General features: G+C 51.7%; 1 protein-coding gene across 9 annotated transcripts in view; it reads left to right on the top strand.

The window, feature by feature from the left end:
* The window catches only part of EPS15L1 (epidermal growth factor receptor pathway substrate 15 like 1), a 98903-nt gene that overhangs the window by 42234 nt on the left and 37601 nt on the right, over positions 1–19068 (top strand). For all 9 annotated transcript variants that reach the window (XM_059389301.1, XM_059389296.1, XM_059389295.1 and 6 more), the window contains 8 exons: positions 131–288; positions 2921–3077; positions 3726–3811; positions 4303–4375; positions 10929–11090; positions 11930–12127; positions 13584–13748; positions 18416–18539. In XM_059389301.1, coding sequence (XP_059245284.1) covers positions 131–288; positions 2921–3077; positions 3726–3811; positions 4303–4375; positions 10929–11090; positions 11930–12127; positions 13584–13748; positions 18416–18539 — 1123 coding nt within the window. The remainder of the gene's footprint in view (positions 1–130; positions 289–2920; positions 3078–3725; positions 3812–4302; positions 4376–10928; positions 11091–11929; positions 12128–13583; positions 13749–18415; positions 18540–19068) is intronic.

The following is a 19068-nucleotide window of genomic DNA, read 5'->3' as shown; positions in this document are numbered from 1 at the left end:
GGAGTCATGCTACCCACGTGCGCGGAGAAGTGCTTTACTAGTCCTCCCGGCAGGAGCGCACGGAGGAGCTTTACACGCACTGTGTGTGGTGGTGAGAAGCTAGGGACCAACCATCTGCAACCCCTTTCAGCCCACGGTGAGCTGGGTGGTGCCGGTTGCAGATAAGATGCGATTTGACGAGATATTCCTGAAGACCGACCTAGACCTGGATGGCTATGTGAGCGGCCAGGAGGTGAAGGAGATCTTCATGCACTCTGGCCTCAACCAGAACCTTCTAGCACACATATGGTAAGGACGGGTAGGTGGCATCTGCTCATCCGGGCCTCCTGTGTGGAGGTCCTGGTTGTGGGTGACTCCGAGGGGCCCCGAGGGTGTGAGGCTTATGCTGAAGGAAGGGCAGGTGGCCGGCAGGGCGCCGTGGTTGAGGCATCTGTCCAGCCTCGCAGCAGACCACCACACCTGCCAGGTGGATGGGGGCTGAGTGAGAAAGGAGCGCCAAGGTCCCTTCCCCTGTGCCCTGGGCATGGCAGCCCACTCTCCGCCCGTGTGGTCCGTCTGGACGGCTCTGTGGCACTGTGCTTGAGTGGCTGGGGCGAGTTCTTGCTGGTGGTTGTGCGGGTTCTAGCGGGAGGCCCCGCCTTCCCACAGCCAGCTGGGGTGCAGATGTTTGGCCCTGCCCCTGGGAGGGGAGGGCAGCTTGGGGAGAGCCACCCTGGGCAGTGGGGGCTGCGGCTGCCTCCCCGGGGAGGCCTGTGAAGGTCAGTGACACGGCTCCCATCAGGAGAGTGAGCGGTCAGCAAGACCCCAGTCCGCACCTCGGGGCCAGCCAGGGAGCCGGCCTCAGCCCTCCTTCCTGCAGGGTGGACCAGGGCGATGTCCCAGCGCCGGGGTGACTCCCTTTGCAGCTGACCAGTGGTGAAAGTCACTGTCTAACTTTGTCCTCAGGCCTTATAGGGCCTCACTTGGGAGTCACAGGGAGAGAATTTCCATATAATTCTGGAGAGGTGAACATTTCCAAAGAAGAGCAGTGAAATTTAGCACCTTACTGAGTAGCTTGGGGAAATAACTGTCCTTGGTCGTAATTCGTAGATGCCCACGTTGTGAGGGGAGGCCGAAACCTGAGAAAGCAGGCTGTCCCTTCCGAAGGAGTGTGTGACAGACACCCAGAGTCAGTCACCAAATAGCTGGGGGAGGCCAGCTGCTTAGGGCCAGTCATCCTCCACCCCTTCAGCCCCGGTGCCCGCTTTTAGAGGCCGAGGAAATGCAGTGTCCCCTTAATCACCTTGAAGTGTGTGTGTGTGTGTTTCAAAGGTTGCAAGCCACATCCTGATCACAGTGTGGGGACGGTCCCTCAACCTGCGAGTGGCGTAGGGGCGGGGAGGGGACGGGGATGTTGCCAGCATGCTTGGGTTAAAAGAAGGAATGCAGAAAACGTTGCGTGGGAGGGGAAAGGCAGGATGAACATGCTCTAGAAGAGTACCATGATGGCCTGGGTTTGTCTGCAGGTGGCAGGGGGCAGGGGGCATCCCTGAGGCCGGATAACACGCCTGCCCGGAGGCCGGCAGGGAGGCCTCTTGCGCCCCGCCCCGGAGCCAGACTGCGTGTGTGCTGCTGCGGGTAGAGGCTGGCCGAGCACCCCGCATGTGGGCCTTGGAGCCCGCATTCTGTCAGAGACGGGGAGCAGCAGAGGGCCCGAGGGAAGAGGCCTCGCGCCCGGGAACCGCTGTGGGCTGGGTGTGCAGCAGGACCAGCCCTGGCAGGCAGAATCTGCACACCTCATCACTCAAACTGCAACAAGAATAAAGATATTTTATATCAGCCTTTATCAGCGACATTCAGTGGGGTCTCTGTGCCCCCCATAGCCCTGGTCACTGGCTGTTTGGGCCCGACTCAGTTCACCGTTCCCAGCTCCCTGCTACGAGTTAGAGAGTGGTGACCTTGCAGTCACTGTGCACAGTGGGAAGTGAGGCCGCCCGTGGAGCGGCCGGGGTGAGACATCACTGATGTAGAGGCCTCGTCTGGCTGTGTGAGGCTTTCCTCCCCATACCAGGCAGCTCCGTGGTTACTGGGCTGGCTGCAGAGCTGCTCCCCCAGGCGCTGCGGGAGCTCCATGTGCCACGGCCTTATGTGCTGCCTTGTCCATCAGCCAGGAGGACAGGAGGCCACATGAGCAGGCACCCCTTGGCCGTGAGGCACTGTTCTGTGTAGCATGGTCAGGCGAGGCTTTCTGGGCCCCATTGCCTCAGGGCGACAACCCAGAATGCTGCGGCTGTCATCCCCGTTGAAAGCCAGCAGCTCAGGCTGCTCAGATAACCCAGGCTGGCTAAAGACCCGAGGGGGCAGGCTCGGGCCCTGCTTCACAGCCCCCAGAATGGCTGTTCTGTCCTGGACTGTCGCAGTGCCCCCCCCCCCCCCCCGACGCCATCAAGAGCTGGTGGCATTTCTGGGAATTGCTGCTGAGGTCTTCCCAAAGGCCTGCCACCTCAGCCTGTGGGGTGGGGTTTGGTGGTTCTCCAGCCAGGTGAGGCCCCCACTTCCTGTCCTGATGATGTCCTCTTTTTTTTTTTGAAGATTTTTTGTTTATTAGAGTCAGGGAGTGAGAGAACACGAGCAGGGAGCTCAATATGGGGCTCAATTCCGGGACTCCGGGATCATGACCTAAGCTGAAGTCAGATGCTTAACCCACTGAGCCACCCAGGTGCCTCCTTAACCAGACTTTGGGCATGGTGCTCCGGTGGGGGCGTCGGGACTGCTGTCCGGGAGCGGCATGTTCAGTAGGAAAGGAGTTGCCATTGTGCCTCATTGTTTGTATTGTCACCGTTCATTTCCTCAAAGGATGGGTTCTGTGATTTGTTTAGTTAGCATGCTGGGCCAAATTCTTGCTTCTGATGTGTAATTAGCATCTGCGCGTTTCTCCCAGGGCCCTGGCTGATACGAGGCAAACGGGGAAGTTAAGTAAAGACCAGTTTGCATTAGCTATGTACTTCATTCAGCAGAAGGTCAGTAAAGGCATCGACCCCCCTCAAGTCCTGTCACCGGACATGGTCCCGCCCTCAGAGAGAGGCACTCCCATCCCGGTGAGTACTGCCCCTCAAACCGGGTCCTGTTCCTGTGGTTTCCCACAGCCTGCCACCAGGTGGCGGCAGTGGCCCGTGTGAGCCTGCCAGTGCTCTGCTGTCCCTGCTTACCTTGATCTGGCCCCAGCTTTCACCAGGGGCCCGGGGTGGGTCTAGGAGGTGTGTTTGGGCCACTGGGATAGTTTTCCAGGCTGGGTACTGGCCCTTTTGCTGCTGTGAATTGGAGATACCATGATCGTATCCCTCATACTAGGACCTACTAGTACATGCTGGGCAGTGAGGTCAGTTTGTCAAATTTTTTTAAAGATTTTATCTTTAAGTAATCTGTATACCCGGTGTGGGACTTGAACTCACAACCCCAAGATCCAGAGTCACATACTCTACAGTTGAGCCAGCCAGGCGCCCCTCGGTTTGTCAGCCCTTTTTTTTTTTTTTTTTTGGTTTAAAGGGAGGGAAGGGTCAGAGGGAGAGGAAGAAAGAGAATCTTGAGCAGGCTCCACGCTCAATGTGGAACATGACGTTGAGCTCAATCTCGCAACACCGAGATCATGACCTGAGTCTAAATCAAGTCAGATGCTTAACCGACTGAGCCCCCCAGGTGCCCCTCAGCTTGACAATTTTTAATTCTCTATCTGAATTTGGTTCCAGGACGGTTCAAGTTCTCTTGGATCAGGAGAATTTACTGGTGTGAAGGAACTTGATGATATCAGTCAAGAGATTGCCCAGTTACAAAGGTGTGTTAAAGCTCCTTCTCCTGAGAATCTGAGTCTCACACCAGCCCTATGCCTGCTTGTACCACAAGTACCAGAGACTTGTGAGACATGCGGCAAGTTGGCCATTACAGGTCCGTACAGCAGAGATGAGGGGCTGTACACTCCCCTGAGTTCCTGAATTGACTTAATGAGCTCGAGCGATGACGCCTGCAGTAATCCGTGTGGGCTGGGGGGGGTCTCAGGCAGGTTGTTGATCGGCAGCCCCAGGCCATGCCCCCTGACCTCAGGAAGGCCTTGCTCTCCCTCAGCACACAAAACGGCTGAGTCTCAGGTGGCAAGTTAATGGCTTAGGACTGACAGCTAAACTGAGAGAGTCACAGGGCACCAGCTGAGCTGGGTTCTGTGGGTAAGGACGGAATTGGGCGCTGAGAAGTCGGTGACAAGAGAATGCACCATGGCCATAGTCATGCTGTCACTCATCTGTGCTTTCCTGAAATCTTTTCAATGGCCAGAGAGAAGTACTCCCTGGAACAAGACATTAGAGAAAAGGAAGAGGCAATCAGACAGAAAAGCAACGAAGTACAGGTAAGCACAGTGCTCACCCTGGGCAAATGAGCTGTGTCCCACACAGCGACTGCCAGGCCCATCAGTGGGGGTGGGGCAAGGGAAAGCTAGCTTCTGGGGGGCTTCCACCTGAGACTTTTAAGCTTACTTTAACCTCAGACAGGGCTTGCTTGCTTTCTCTCTTTCAGCTGAGCTATCGATTCACATCACTGAAAATTTGCTCCTTTAGAGCATACAATTCAGTTATTTTTAGCATATTCAGTATGTTGCTTAACTGTCCCCTCCATCTAGTTTCCATCACCCCAAAAAGAAACCCCATGACCATGAGCCCTCACGTCACCATTGCCTCTCCCCCCTATTGCCCCTTCCCAGTCCTGGGCAACCACTAATCTGCTGTCTCTCTAGATAATGCCTGTTCTGGATGTTAGACGTGAGGCCTTTTGTGTCTGACTTTTTCCACTCAAGTCTCAGTGTTAGAGGTTCAGACAGTGCTTGCTAACTTATTCTCAGGACAGTCCTGCTTCCTGGAGTGTCTCCTAGCAGGTGGTGGTGATGCAGAGACCAGGAGTCTGACTGCTGGGCTCAAATCTAGTTCTCCTTAGCTGTGTGACCTTGGGCAAGTTACTTAACATCTCTGGGTATCGTATGACACTGTTCTGCTTTCCCGATAATGACTGTTCTGCTTTCCCGAGCTGTGGGGCTGGAAAATGGGGTCTGGCCTTTGCTCAGCATGCACTCAGGCCCCTCCCTGCTCTTCTCATCATTGGAGCAGAGGGGAGTCTGCACCAGGAGCAGGGGGTCCCACAGTGTCTCGGATCTGAGTGGATAGAGAAGGTGCTGCCCCTCTGAGGACACAAGAGGTGGCTGTGGCACCCTGAGAGGGAACGCTAGAAGTGCCGCTGGGACTGGTGGTCTCTGTGAGGACCTTGAGTGTCCTGAGCTCAGAGCTGGGTGTGGGAGAGGAGCATGGCTCAGTGGTCAGGGTCCGGCTCCACTTTAGTAACCTCACCTGAGTGACCTGGAGTGGTGGCTCAGCCTCCTAGCTTCCATCTCTCCTGCCGGCACCAAGGGTTGGTGTATGGGCTGTTCACAGGGCCTAGAGCAGTGGCTGGCTGCTGTGTGTGCTGAGAGAGTGGCCAGTTCTTTCTGGGCCACCTCCAAGGGCGTGGACTGGAGCCAGGGGAAGTAAGTAGCGTTGACTCCGTTGGGCTCTCGAGGCACTGGGCGGCCCTCCCCTGCACCACCCACACAGGGACTGGGACAGACACAGGTACTAGGAGGATGGCACGTTCTGCCCATCTGTGGGACATGTCACATCTGTCATGGCTGTGGTCTGCAGGTGAGGTGGGGTGGATGTGCCCGCCCTGCTTCGGGACACTCACCGGTTCACGCTGTGCAGTGTCCAGACCCTTCTTTCCTTCCCTGGCTTCTCACTCTCTGCCTGTCAGCAGTGAGGACTGGGCTGTCGGTGGTCTCCTGGAATGTTTCAGATTGGAAAGCAAGGACCAGGCCTCCTCTGACAGGAAGCGCTTTTTGCTCAAATGAGCTGCTTCAGCAGCTTACCTTACCTCTTCTATAAGACCACCTTGTAGGCGAAGTGACTGTATTTCTCTGAAAGCCCCCACAGTACTTTCCTCCTGTCATTTTATTCTCTCTGAGGCCTCTGATTTCCACCCGTGTCCTGGAATTGATCCCTCAGACGCAGGTGGCAGAGAGGCGGGAGTGGGCTCTGCATCTGAGCCTCCATCCCCTTAGTCCTGTGGTGTGGCGGAGCTGGCCTCCTCTTTCCTTGTGCCTGGGCTGGGCCCAGCCAGCGACACGGGTGTGTGGCCGGTTCTCCCTTCCTATTGTGTCAGGGTTGCCTTGAACATGCTGTGGTTTACATTCTGGTCCCTGGAGATCTGGGTGCTCTGATGGCATTTAATTGCCCAGGAAGCCAGTCACCAGGTCTCTGGTGCCTGCTCTGGGCGATTCTGAGGAAGATGTCAGGTCTTTGCAGTGACTCGTTCTGACATCTGAAGGTACTGTTCCTCTGGTCTGCGGCAGGCGCAGCCAAGCCGCCTGCAGCCCTGACTGGTGGGCTCTGATGGCACATACCTGCAGCCTTGGAGGTACTGGCATCTTTGTGTGCCCCGACAACCCCCCCAAAGCTGGGAGGGAGCCACATGCCAGCCAGACTGGCCCCTGTTCGGGGTGGGGGGGTGCTCATCTGCAAGCAGGCCAGGCTGGGGCTCTGCTGGAGTGCTTGATGGCAGCTTTTTGGTCCTAGACTGAACGCTCTATTTTTTTAAAGTTCCTTTGTGAAAACCAGGTTTGGCTTTGGTTCCTTTCCCCACGTGGGTCTCGCTGGGAGATCACTTGGTACAGTTTGTGGGTCAGGGCTCCGTGTGCGGTACAAGTCCTTTGTCCTCAGGTCTGTTTATGTTTGGTTTTAGGCAGTGGAAGCTTCAGCTTCAGCCCCTCTGGTCCTGTTCCCAGGGCGCCCCTTCCCTGTCCCCCCTGGGGGTCTCTCGCTTCTGTTTCCATTGCTGTCGATCTGGTGAGCACCTGTAGCGCCTTTTCCTAGTTTTTTGTTTTGTTTTGTTTTGTGACAACAGCTTTTACTGAGCTAGAACTCACAGACCACACCATCCATCCACTTAAAGTGCATAATTAATGGTGTTTAGTGTCAGCGCCCATCACCACTGCCAGTTTGTCAACATTTCCCTCTGAAAGGAAGCCCCGTCCCCGTTAGCAGTCCCCGTTTCCCTCCCCAGCCCCTGCGACCACTTACCTGCTTCCTGTCTCTGGATTTACCTGATCTGCACCTTGCGTGGTGATGGAGTCCTACATGGTGTGGCCTCTGTGTGTGGCTTCCTTCACTCCTCCAGTGTTTTCAAGGTTCATCCACGTTGTAGTGTGCATGTCAGTGCGTCATTCGTTTTCGGGGCTGAGTGAGGCTCTGTGGTGTGGCCAGACCACATTCTGTTTGTCTTCAGCTGTTGATGGATATTTGGGTTCTTTGACTTTGAGGCTATTGCAAATGACGTCACTATGAACGTTCATGTACAGGTCACACGGACATACAATCTCACTTCCGTTGGGTCTGTTACCCAGGAGTGGAATGGCTGGATCATATGGTAACTCTGTGTAACCTTTTGAGGAACCGTCATACAGTTTTCCAGTGTGGCTGCACCATTTTACATTCCAGCCTTAATGTATGAGGTTTCCTGTGTCTCCATATCCTCGCCAACACTTCTTTCCCAATTTTTATTTTGGCTTTCTAGTGAGTATGGAGTGGTATCTCATTACCCTTAATGCTTTCCCTAATGATGTTGAGTGTCTTTTCATGTGCTTATTGGCCATTTTTGTAGCTTCTTTGTAGAAATGTCAATTTGGACCCTTTGACCATTTTTTTTTTTTAAGATTTTATTTATCTATTCGACAGAGAGATCACAAGCAGGCAGAGAGGCAAGCAGAGAGAGAGAGGGGGAAGCAGGCTCCCTGCTGAGCAGAGAGCCCGATGCAGGGCTCTGGACCTGAGCCGAAGGTAGCAGCTTAATCCACTGAGTTACCCAGGTGCCTCCCCTTTGACTATTTTTAACTTGGCTTGTTTTTCAATAGGTGAGTTGTAAGAGTTCTTGATAGTTTCTAGATACAAGTTCTTCATCAGATATGTGATTTGCAAATAGTGTGAGTTGTCTTTACTTTCTTGATGGTGTCCTTTGAAGCACAAGAGTTTTAAATTTTAGTGAAGTTCAGTTTATTCCTTTTTTTCCCCTGCTCTTGCCTTTGATGTCCTATCTTGGAACTCATTGCCAAATTCAGGGTCATAAAGATGAATACTCTGTGTTTTCTTCTAAAATTTTACCATTTTAGCTCTTACATTTACATCTTTGATCTGTTTTCAGTTAATTTTTGCCTATGCTGTGAGGCAGGGGTCTGACTTCATTCTTCCGCATGTGGAGATCCGTTGTCGCAGCACCGTTTGTTGAAGAAACTGTTCTTTCTCCATCGAATGGTCTTGGCACCCCTGTTGGATATCACTTGGCCACCGATGTGTGTGGCCTTGTTTCTGGACTCTCCATTCTATCCCGCTGATCTACCTACATTTCTCCTTATGTCAGTACCACACTGTCTTGATGGCTGTAGCTTCTTAGAAAAACACCTCATTTTCTTGGGCTTCACTTGATTGTGCTTTGCGGATATGGTGTGGTTTTCTGTTTTTGTTTTACAAATCGAAGGTTTGTGGCAACCCTGTGTCAAGCAAATTTACCAGCGCCATTTTCCTGATAGCATTGGCTCACTTTGTGTCTCTGTGTCCCATTTTGGTATTTTTTTCAATCTTCCAAACTTTCTCATTATTGTTCCGTGTGCTATGGTGATCTGTGGTGAGAGATTATGACTCACTGAAAGCTCAGATGATGGTTAGCAATTTTTAGCAATAAAGTATGATTTTATTTTAGGTGTACACATGTATTTTTAGACATAATGCTGGTGTATACTTAATAGGTTGTAGTACAGTGTAAACAATTATATGCACTGGGAAACTAAAAGCTTCTTTTGACTTGCTTTATCGTGATACTTGCTTATTGCAGTGATTTGGAACCAAACCCACGACATATCTGAGATATGTCCAATATAAATTTTGAAATTGAAAAGCACGAGTCCTACTTTTTTCTTCTTTTTCAAGATTGTTTTGGCTATTCCGAGGCCCTTGTGTTCCCTAATGAATTTTGGCATCACCATGTCAGTTTCTGCACAGAAGGCAGCTGGGGATTCCAGTGGTCAAGTTTGCATTGTGTTTGTAGGTTGTCTGGGTTATTTCTGTGTTATCTTTGCTCAGATACCTCCCCCATTCTGAGCCAGCTCCCATCCTAACCATGAGTTGGTGGGTCTTTGTCCCCGTGGGGCTCTTTGATTCCTCCTTTTTCTTTATAAAATGAGGCTCAAGATTCCTTGATACCCTAGGCTGTTGGCCACCCGGTGTCCCAGGCTGCCACACCGGGCCTGCTTCATCTCCTTCTCCTCCGTCAGCTGTTCTTCCCTCAGATGTGGTAGACCCATGTCCTAGACTCCCTGCCACCAGTCTCTTCTCTTCCCCAGACTTGTCAGACTGAGGATCTGCTTCCTGAATTAAAGGTCAAGGGCAGGGAGACTGGGGAGCTGTCTAGAGAGGAGAGAGCCATGACATTGTTATCCTCAAGGTAGAGAGGAGATGCTGTGTCTGCTTTGGGTTTTTTCCTAAAGTGGCACCAGCAATCCATAGCCCAGGCCTGACCTGGGATCGGCCTCACCATCTTCGTGTTCCTGTACCCTCAGGGTCCCCTCAGATCTTTCCCTTACATTGGTTCCCATGGCCACCATCTCACCTAGTTCCGGGTCTCCTCCCTGCTCCCTTGGTCAGCACCCCGAGGCTTCCATATCCTCTGCCCCACCCATCTGTGATTTCAGCTTTAGTTAAAAGACATTTGATAAGACCTTTGCCTGGTTGAAAATCAAAAGGCGTGAAGCTTCTTGCCCTCCTCTTCACCCCCTCAGAGATGCAGTTCATTAGCTCCCATGAGGCCTTCCAGGAAGGTCATGCGCATGTTTCAGGAGAGAGATTTGTGCATATTCTCTCCTTCCTGTTTGCACAAACACCAGAATGTGAAGCACACGTGCGCTCTGTCACGTGCTTTGTTTGCTTCACGCTGTAACTCAGAGCATGAGCTTAGGGAAAGGGTGCACTGCAGTTGTCAGCCAGGCCTGCCTGGTGGAAATTTACATGGTTTACAGGTTTTGCTGTCACACACTGCGCGTGGTCACACCTGTCGTACACCTCTAAGGTGCTTTTCCTAGAGGTGTCATAGTCGGGTCTCAGGTACCTGCTGGGTCCACTTGAGCGACACTGCCAGTTTGGAGGAGCTTTAGCGGTGGAGAATTGTTGTGTCCCAAGCCCATACTTGAATGTCCTGCCCCAGAAGCAAGTGCAGTCTCTTTGGCTTGGCCCTCCTTCCTTTGGCTCGAGTTGGAGCCCAGTACCGCCTTCCCCACCTTGAGCCCCCTGCTGCCTCCCCACTGCCCCTGCTCCCTGTACCACTGGGCTCCTTTCCTCCTGGCTCTTCCCCTGGCTGCTGCCTGCTTGTCCTTTGGGTCCACCCTAAGTGGTGCTCCCGCGGGGCTCCCCTCTGCCCTTGCAGCGTCAGTCTGGTCTCCCCGTGCCCCCGAGTCCACCCAGCAGCACCCGTGCATTCTGTTGGTTCCATTCCTTCCAGTTTATTTGGGTTTGGGTGATGCCTCTCCTCTCTCCACCCCTGACTATATCACTGGGCAGCTCTTCTTGCTGGGACGCAGCCACTATCCTGGCCCCTGGCCTCTCCTAGGCCATCGGTATGTATTTGCCGAGGAAGTCAGTGAGAGACCTCAAGCCACAGGCGCCAAGCTGAGGTGCACACATTCCAGCAGGTGCACACAGGGTGCCTGCCAAGCGCAGACTTGGGGCACCGGCGCTGCTGTAGGACGTCCTGGGGGCTCCAGCTCAGGCTGAGCCCCCGTGACCTGGATGTGCCCCCTTCTCCTTCATCTCAAGTAAAGTGATGTTACCTTTCCCTAGGAGTTACAAAATGATTTAGACCGGGAAACAAGCAGTTTGCAAGAGCTAGAAGCTCAGAAACAGGACGCCCAAGACCGCCTTGATGAAATGGATCAGCAGAAGGCCAAGCTCCGAGACATGCTGAGCGACGTGAGGCAGAAGTGCCAGGACGAGACTCAGATGGTGAGTCTCACCCCCAGCACTGCAGGGGGGTGCTTCCTGTAGCCCTCTTGGAGCTCACCATGCCCTTGAAACACAGGGCTGAGGCACCTTCCTGCGCTAATAGAGCTGCTGGACATACCACTTGAAAAAGCAACCAAGCATTTGTGGCCTGACCTCAATCTCGCCCTCTAAGCCACAGGGTGAACAACCTTGGTCCCCACTAACCTGTGTGTATGGACCCCTCACCCTGACCCATGCCCCCCAGCACAGGGGATAGGCACGTCCTCTCCCTGCTCTGTCATCTTCGCTGCTTGTTACAGACCCGGGGGCTTCAACCTCCATGGATTGCAAAGCCCCGTGTCCCCCTCTGAGGCCTCGTACAGGGATGTTTAGCCCCTGCGGGCAGATGGCCTGTGTTTACCCCAGGTCTCATTTTTCCTTACCCCAAATTGACTTTCTGCCTGTTACATGGCCATGAGCATGTCTTCCTTGTTGTTTCTCTCCGTCTTTCGAGTGGAGAGAGGGCCCTAGAAGGAGGCCAGGTGTCCGGTCATTGGGCTAGTGTCTGCCTCACTGGGCTAGCTCCTTCCAACAGTGTGAATGAAGAATTCTCCCTCAAGGCACCTGGGTGGCTCAGTTGATTGAGTGGCCAACTCTTTGTTTCAGCTCAGATTGTGACCTTGGGGCCGTGACATCGAGCCCCACATTGGGCTCTGTGCTCAGCGTGGAGTCTGCTTGTCCCTCTCCCTCAGCTCCTCCCCGACACTTGTGCACATGCTCTCACTCTCAAATAAATAAATAAAATCTTTAAAAAAAAAAAAAAAAGAATTCTCCCTCAATCATATTTCATCTCATTCCAGATTTCCTCATTGAAGACCCAAATCCAGTCTCAAGAATCTGACCTCAAGTCCCAGGAAGATGACTTGAACCGGGCCAAGTCTGAGCTGAACCGATTGCAGCAGGAAGAAACCCAGCTGGAGCAGAGCATTCAGGCCGGGAAAGTTCAGCTGGAAACCATCATCAAGTCCCTGAAATCGACACAAGACGAAATCAACCAGGTACCTTGCTGAGGGCAGGTCCCCGCCTCTGCTGGCTGTGGCCAGGTTTTCTGGCATGTGGAGTACCTCCAGTGACTGGTCCTGTCACTGTATGTGGCCAGCCTGTGTTGGTCTGCATCTGAGCCGAGGCCACTTGTTTCCTTTACTGTCACCCACTTCGTTTATGTCGTCCTGGCCTGGAGGGTAAGCACCCAGAATCCTCCAGCACGTGCCACCATCGTGCTGTCTTCGGCCCAGTGGCAGTTTGCGTTGCCTCGCCATCCTTCCACTTCCCCACCTGAGCGAGTGCCATTTTGGGGGGAGTGGGCAGGGCCTGCATGAGGACTTGTAAAGCTCCTTTGAAGAGAGTCTTGGGTATAGAAATGCCTTCACCATTGTTGTTCTCGGACAAGCAAGAGGGACAGAGCGTGAGACTGGTTTGAGCACCTCTCCATCCCAATGTAGTTTGCCGACTGGCACATGGAGGAGGCCCCACGCTGTGACGAGCCTCACCCCATGCGGGTCCTTTTCCAGTTCTTCAAGCTGTCTGAGCACCCCATCCTTCTCCCATGCCAGTGTGAAGGCCCTGAGGCCTGCAGAGGGAGGGCTCCTCTCCCACTCCCTGTGCGCGGCGACCCTTGGGTGTCCCACCTGTGGGGTGGGGGTGATGCTCACGCTCAGCAGTGTCGGAATGGCTGGTCGTGCTTCCTTTCTTGACTGGCTCCATCTCTCGTTCCTTTTGCCAGGTTACAGACAAAAGTTGATCACACATGCTGGGGGTTTAGTACCCTCTGTTGTATTTCATTCTTAAAGATTTTTTTTTTTAATTTATTTGACAGACAGAGATTGCAAGTAGGCAGAAAGGCAGGCAGAGAGAGAGGGGGAAGCAGGCTCCCTGCTGAGCAGAGAGCCCAATGCGGGGCTCCATCTCAGGACCCCAGGATCACGAACTGAGCCGAAGGCAGAGGCTCTAACCCACTGAGCCACCCAGGCATCCCTCATTCTTAATGAATAGGTTTAGTATTGTTTTAAGACCTTTTTCCTCTGAACAGTAAGAGTTTGTATAAGGTAGTTAGGAACCAAGACGTGAGTGTGTGTTAGTAATAATAACAGTGACGTTCACTGCTGCTTATTAACACAGATGGGTTAATAAAAACCCCATAAAGGAAAATGTCAGCGATCTCTGGGAACAGATTGTGAATCTGGAATTTACCAATTTCAGTTTGTTCAGAATTGACAAACATCTGTTTGCACACAGGCCTCTCTCAGGGGCTGGGGATACAGAGAGGCCTCATAGGGTGGCGGAAAGGACCTCATTCTGGTTTACAAGTGGTCTCGCTTCTTGTAAACTCTGTAGGCGAGTAATTCAGTTTCCCATTTGAATCACTTGGGTTTGGGCATTAGGAGAAAAAAAATGTGTCTTGCCTGACACTTTCCCCCTAAACCCCGTGTGATGTCAGCCATCTTTGTTGTGTAGGCAAGAAACAAGCTTTCCCAGCTGCACGAGAGCCACCAGGAAGCCCACAGGACCCTGGAGCAGTACGACGAGGCACTCGACGGGACCCACGGCACCAGCCTGACTAACTTAGCCGACCTGAGCGAGGGGGTCTCCTTGACAGAGAGGGGCGGTTTTGGAGCCATGGTAAAGGTCGAATAAATGTATTCCAGTCCTGGGATTAGGTCCCACGTTGAGGTCAGAGAATGCCCGGCCTGCCGGATCCGGCGCTGGCCAGCCTCGAGTCTTCCCAAATGCGGGGTGTTTCTTGTGTCTGCTGCTGCTTTGTGTGTCCCACAGGCCCTGCAGCCTAGTGTACGTGGCTGTGCTCCAGCCTTGCTTCCGAGACAAAGCAAAGGATAGGCCCGAATCCTTTGTAAACCAGTGTTTAAAGACCTTCGTCTCTGGTGGGCCGACAGCCCACATTCGGAGGGCTTCCCAAACTTAACCAAAATTGAATCAAGCTCTCACATGTTGAGAAACCCTATACCCTACTAGTTGAGGGGATCAGAGGGTGTGTGTGTGTGTGTGTGTGTGTATTCGCACAAGGAGTACCTTGAAAATCGAATGTATTGCTGAAGATCAAGAAGTGACAACCCATTCGAGGCACTGCTGTTTGACCTATGAACTGGCCTCTCTCTTGCAATTTCATTTATGCTGAAAACCTCGGCACCTTACGACCCTAGGGGTCCTGATCAAGGGCCAAAGGGCTGATGGCCTATTAGGTTTCTGCGGACTTAACTCCAGCCAGTGTTACTGTTTCTCAGATTGTCCCATCCCCCGTTCCTGCCAGAGCCTGCTGTTGTGGCCCTGAGCCCCAGTGTTTCCACTTTTGTCTGGCTGAGAAGAGCATCTTTGCGCTCCTGAAGGAGCCCGTGGCACGCGGTTGGTCTTCATGGTGTGGTTGTGCTGTGCTTCCAAAGCCTTTCACTGCTCGGCCTGCACTGCTGCCTCTGCGTTCAGGACTCCTCCTCTGAGCCCTCCTTCTGCTCCTGGCCCCGTTGGCTTTGTGGATTCCTTTTCCTTCCTGTAATAACACAGCTCCTCTCTCTCTCAACTAAGACTTAGCCCTTCGTGTTCATTTCCTGACGCGTTTCTTTTCTCAGTAGCTGAGTGCTCAGTCCTAGGAATTTATGGGGAAGCTTAGGCCTCCTTCCCTGCGGCACTTAGAAGATGCTGTTGGTGCTCTCCTCTGTCTCCTGTCTCTGGCCCTTGCTCCTTCCCTCTGCTGTTCACACGTTCCGGGGGAATTCCGTATCTGCCCTGGGGCCAATCGTCAGCTTGATTGTCCACAGTTAGATGACAAATGTCCAGTCTTGTTAAATGTGTGAGGCAGAGCTGCCCGCTTGGCTGTCCGGCTGTCTCCGTCTCCACGTGTGCATTTCAGCTTCGTGACCCTGCTTTCCCTTTCCGCATCTGGCCTTGGTCCCTTGCACAGCTTGGGCTTGTCCCGTTTCATCTTAGTTCATGGCACAGCTCACTCTCCAGCCCTTCTGTAGGTTCGAATAAGATCGGTTTCCTTGGATAGAAAGTTGGCAGCGAAGCAGCCGTTTGCAAGGGTCAGGGATTCCCCTCCTCTCCCCTCCCCTCCCTGATTTTTAATCTTTTCCTCATTTTCATTCATCTTGTAAGCGGGGCGAAGTTTACACGATAGTCAACTCATCCTGGAATGTCGACGTCAGATATGTTACATAGAAACTTGCAACCAGTGTCTGAAAGAAAATCTATATTTATCTTGTACAAATACAGTTTTTAAAGCATTTTTCGGTTTGTTTCCTTTTTTAAATAAACACTTCGAAGAGGGCTTTTTGTTTACTCTTGAATATTTCAGGACTGCTTCACAGAGCTCTTAGTTCTCTTGGAGGTGGGCACGAGTGAGGGGTTTGATCCCCTGAAAGTAGTGTAACCAGAGAGGTGCATCTAGAACTTTCTAAGGCTGCACAGTTCTACTAAAGTTACTAACTTTAGTGTTAAGCTCATACCATGTTACTTTGTCCAAGAGACTGATTTAAAAAGTCAGATTTATTTCTTGTCTGTCATCTGTTGTTGAGAATACTGGCCTTGCCCTTGAAGACAGCACCCCACCCTCCTGTGTAGTAGAGAGAAGGCAGTAAATCATCCCAGACTTCAGCCTCGCCGAGAACTCATCATTGGGTCATCTGTTGCATCCAGCCCTGCTGGCATGCTGGAGCCATATTTTCTTGACTTTCCAGAGCTGATTATTAAATAGGAATTTTGTAACCTGATTGTACAACTTTTGGTAACTTGGATTCAGCTACGGTGGAAGTATTTACACCGTGGGAAATGGCAGAAGCTACCAATCATTTTTTTATTTTTTCTCAGCTGGTTCACCAGCATACCACTGCCCAGCTCCCATGCAAAGGGAAGGAAAGTCACAGAAACTCCTTTCAGGGTGTCACATCTATATTTTAACAAGTGGAGAATTAAGACTAGTTACTGAACTCCATGTTTGAAGTGTTTTACTTCTGCGGAGGGATCGGTCTTCTGCCCCAGAGCTTGTCTGCCGCACTTGTGTCTCCCAAGTGGCAGATGGCCCAGTTCTCGTTGGTAAGTGGTCAGTGGGTGGTGGAGTTTACGGCATCTGTGCACCAGGGGAAATCTCATTTTCTGCTCTGAATCCGTGAAGTGGCATCAGAACCACTGGTGGTTACCTTCCATACACAAGTCCTCCCAGGGTCTCTTAGGCTTCTCCTTTGAAGCAGAGGACTACTTCCTTAGGCAAATCATTGCTCCTGGGATGAGATTGCAGACCTGGCTTTCAGTTCAGGGGGCTCGCAGCCAGAGCCCCTAGAATCACAGGCTACTCTCTGCCATCCTCTCCTTTTATTTGGCAGGCTTCCAAGTGAGGATCGAAACCATTAAAAAAAAAAAAAAAAACCAACCCAACAAAACCCACCAACTTGTAAATCAGTGCTATTAAAAACTAAGGAGAAGCCTCCAGTCTGAGACCAAGCTGTCGTTCTTAATGCACACCTATATCCAAGTCATCATCTCTCTCTGTTCTTCTTCCGGAACCGATACATTCCACCCCTCATGGTACAGGGTGAGGGGTTGATTATCCATCTTGGCCTCCCAGCTCCTTTAGATTAGGACCTCTCCCTCACCTTTCTGTGTGTCTGAGAGCCCCATCAGACACTCGCTGGTGCAGGCGTTGTGCAGGTGTCGGCACCGAGCTGTCCTTAACGAACTGCATGCTTCCGCCAGCCGCGGTGCTTGCCCACACCTGTGCTTACTTGCCTAAGAGCCCTGCTTGGTTTCCCCACCTTGGGAAGCCCTTTGGTTGGAAGCCGCAGATAGTCTTTCCCAGGTAAGAAAAACCCTTCCGTATTCAATCAGAGGGCAGGGGTGTTGGTGTTCCCCAGCCCAGGGCTTCCCATTGGCTCAGTGCCTCTGAGAGCCACCCTGCCTCCCAGAGTCACCCAGCCCAGAGTGCTAGGAGCCTTGTTCAGGAGTCTTCTTTTGGCACCTTTGACGTCATTGCCCTGCAACCATTGTCTGTATTTTTACGGAAGCCCCAGCTCTTTAATTATTTGGCTTTGGAATAATGGATGTTTGCCAGCCCCACGGGTGCCAACACATCTGCCAGATTCAGTGAGGATGTTGTGCTTGTTCATATCACAGCGAAACCTTCGTGTTTTCACTGAGGGTGTGTCTTTATTAACCAAAATACACTCACTGTTTCTAAACGAAGTACATTGTTCCCGTGCCTTGTCCCCTCCCCCCCGCAACATTTGGGCCATTTTCCACTATAAAAATGTGGTCTTCAAAAGCAAATCTTTTTTTTTCCTTCTGGTTTAAACATGCCTGTTTGTTTCTAGAAATAAGCACTTTTTAAAATACATGCAAAGTGCCAAGCGTGTATGCTCTAGTAGTTCCCACTGCAAGAGCGGCCCATTTCCTCCCGAGATGCAAGCAGCCAGCGTGCTTCTTGGTGCAGAAAGAGCATTTTAAAACATGCCCACATAGGTAGACGTTCTGTGAGAAGATGACTGAGGGAAGCCACACTTTTGAACGAGGTCCATGCTGTCATTATTGAATGGCTTGTTAGGTTTTCTTTCTGACGTTTCCAAAAATGCCACTGTTTTGACTTAGTGATTTTTTTTCTTTAAGAAAAACTTATCATTGTAATAAAATACACATAACATTGAATTGATCATCTGGACCATGCCTCGGTATAGTCACATCATGCAGCTAAACTCCAGAACATTCTTATACCTACTAAATGCCCCTTCCTGCTGCCCCAGCCCCTGGCACCCACCGCTCTACTCTCTGTCTCTGTAATCTGACTCCCCTGGGGACCTCCTATAAAGTGACCCTGTCACACAGCACTTGTCTTTTCATGATGGGCTTGTTTCACTCAGCATGATGTCGTCAAGGGTCAGTGATACTCCCTTGTGTGTTTACATACTACATCCGGTGTATCTGTTCGTCCATCTGTGGGCGAGTTTGTTCGAGTTGCTTCCACTCAAGTTTTAAATAAACTTCTATTTTGCAAGAGTGGTGGACTTACAGGAAAACTTAAAAGTAGTACAGTAAGTTCCCACATGCCTCACACCCAGCTTCCCCTATCATTAACACCTTGTCCTCGCGAATGAACATTTGTCACCACAAATAAACTAGTGTCGACATGTCACTATGAACCAACGTCCACATTTCTTCGATGGCTTTTTAAATTGTTCTCTGTAGGGTCCCACTGCTTGAAGGAGAAATATGCAGGTTGGGTAGGGAATTCTGTACTTTGCTTTAAATTTGAAATAATACAATTCCTGTCCTGTCTCTTCACAAAATTACAGGACGATCCTTTCAAAAATAAAGCCTTGTTATTTAGCAACAATGCCCAAGAGTTGCATCCGGATCCTTTCCAGGCGGAAGACCCCTTCAAATCCGACCCATTTAAAGGAGCTGATCCCTTCAAAGGTATCTCACTTGGTGCACACTCGGTCATTGGAGGGCTGTTTGCTTTATGTCCGATGGCTAGAACGGTTGCAAGGTAGCACCTTCTGGAATGGAGGGGGAAGGGAGTTCTTGGAGCCTTCGGGCCACCTGAGCGTTTGGCCTCAGCCGGTTCACTACAGAGCTGAGGCGTTAGCATGTGGTGGAAGAGCGAGCTCCCAACTCCCAGTGAGGTGTGCCCACGTTCAAGGGCAGATGGCTCTGCCCTTAGCCTCTGCATGCCTCCGTTCCCAGCCTCTGCTAGGGGTGGTAAGTTCAACCCCCCTCTGCTGGCGGGATCCCTAAGACAATCAGATGGGAACTACTCAGTGAAGGACAGATCCCCACGTAAGTCTGAGGTCTTCATGTGACACGTTTACCCAGAGCCACGCACAAGGTGAGAATAACTAAGAAGACTTCTAGAAATAAGTTTTCCTCAGTTTCTCTGTTTTTTCGGAGTAGGAAGCCCGAAAGCCTTCCAGAAGGACTGTACATTCCCAAGCAAAGTGCTGGG

This window comes from Mustela nigripes, chromosome 2 (genome assembly GCF_022355385.1).
Source record: "Mustela nigripes isolate SB6536 chromosome 2, MUSNIG.SB6536, whole genome shotgun sequence".
Lineage (NCBI taxonomy): Eukaryota > Metazoa > Chordata > Mammalia > Carnivora > Mustelidae > Mustela > Mustela nigripes.
This window is presented reverse-complemented; position numbering and strand designations above follow the sequence as displayed.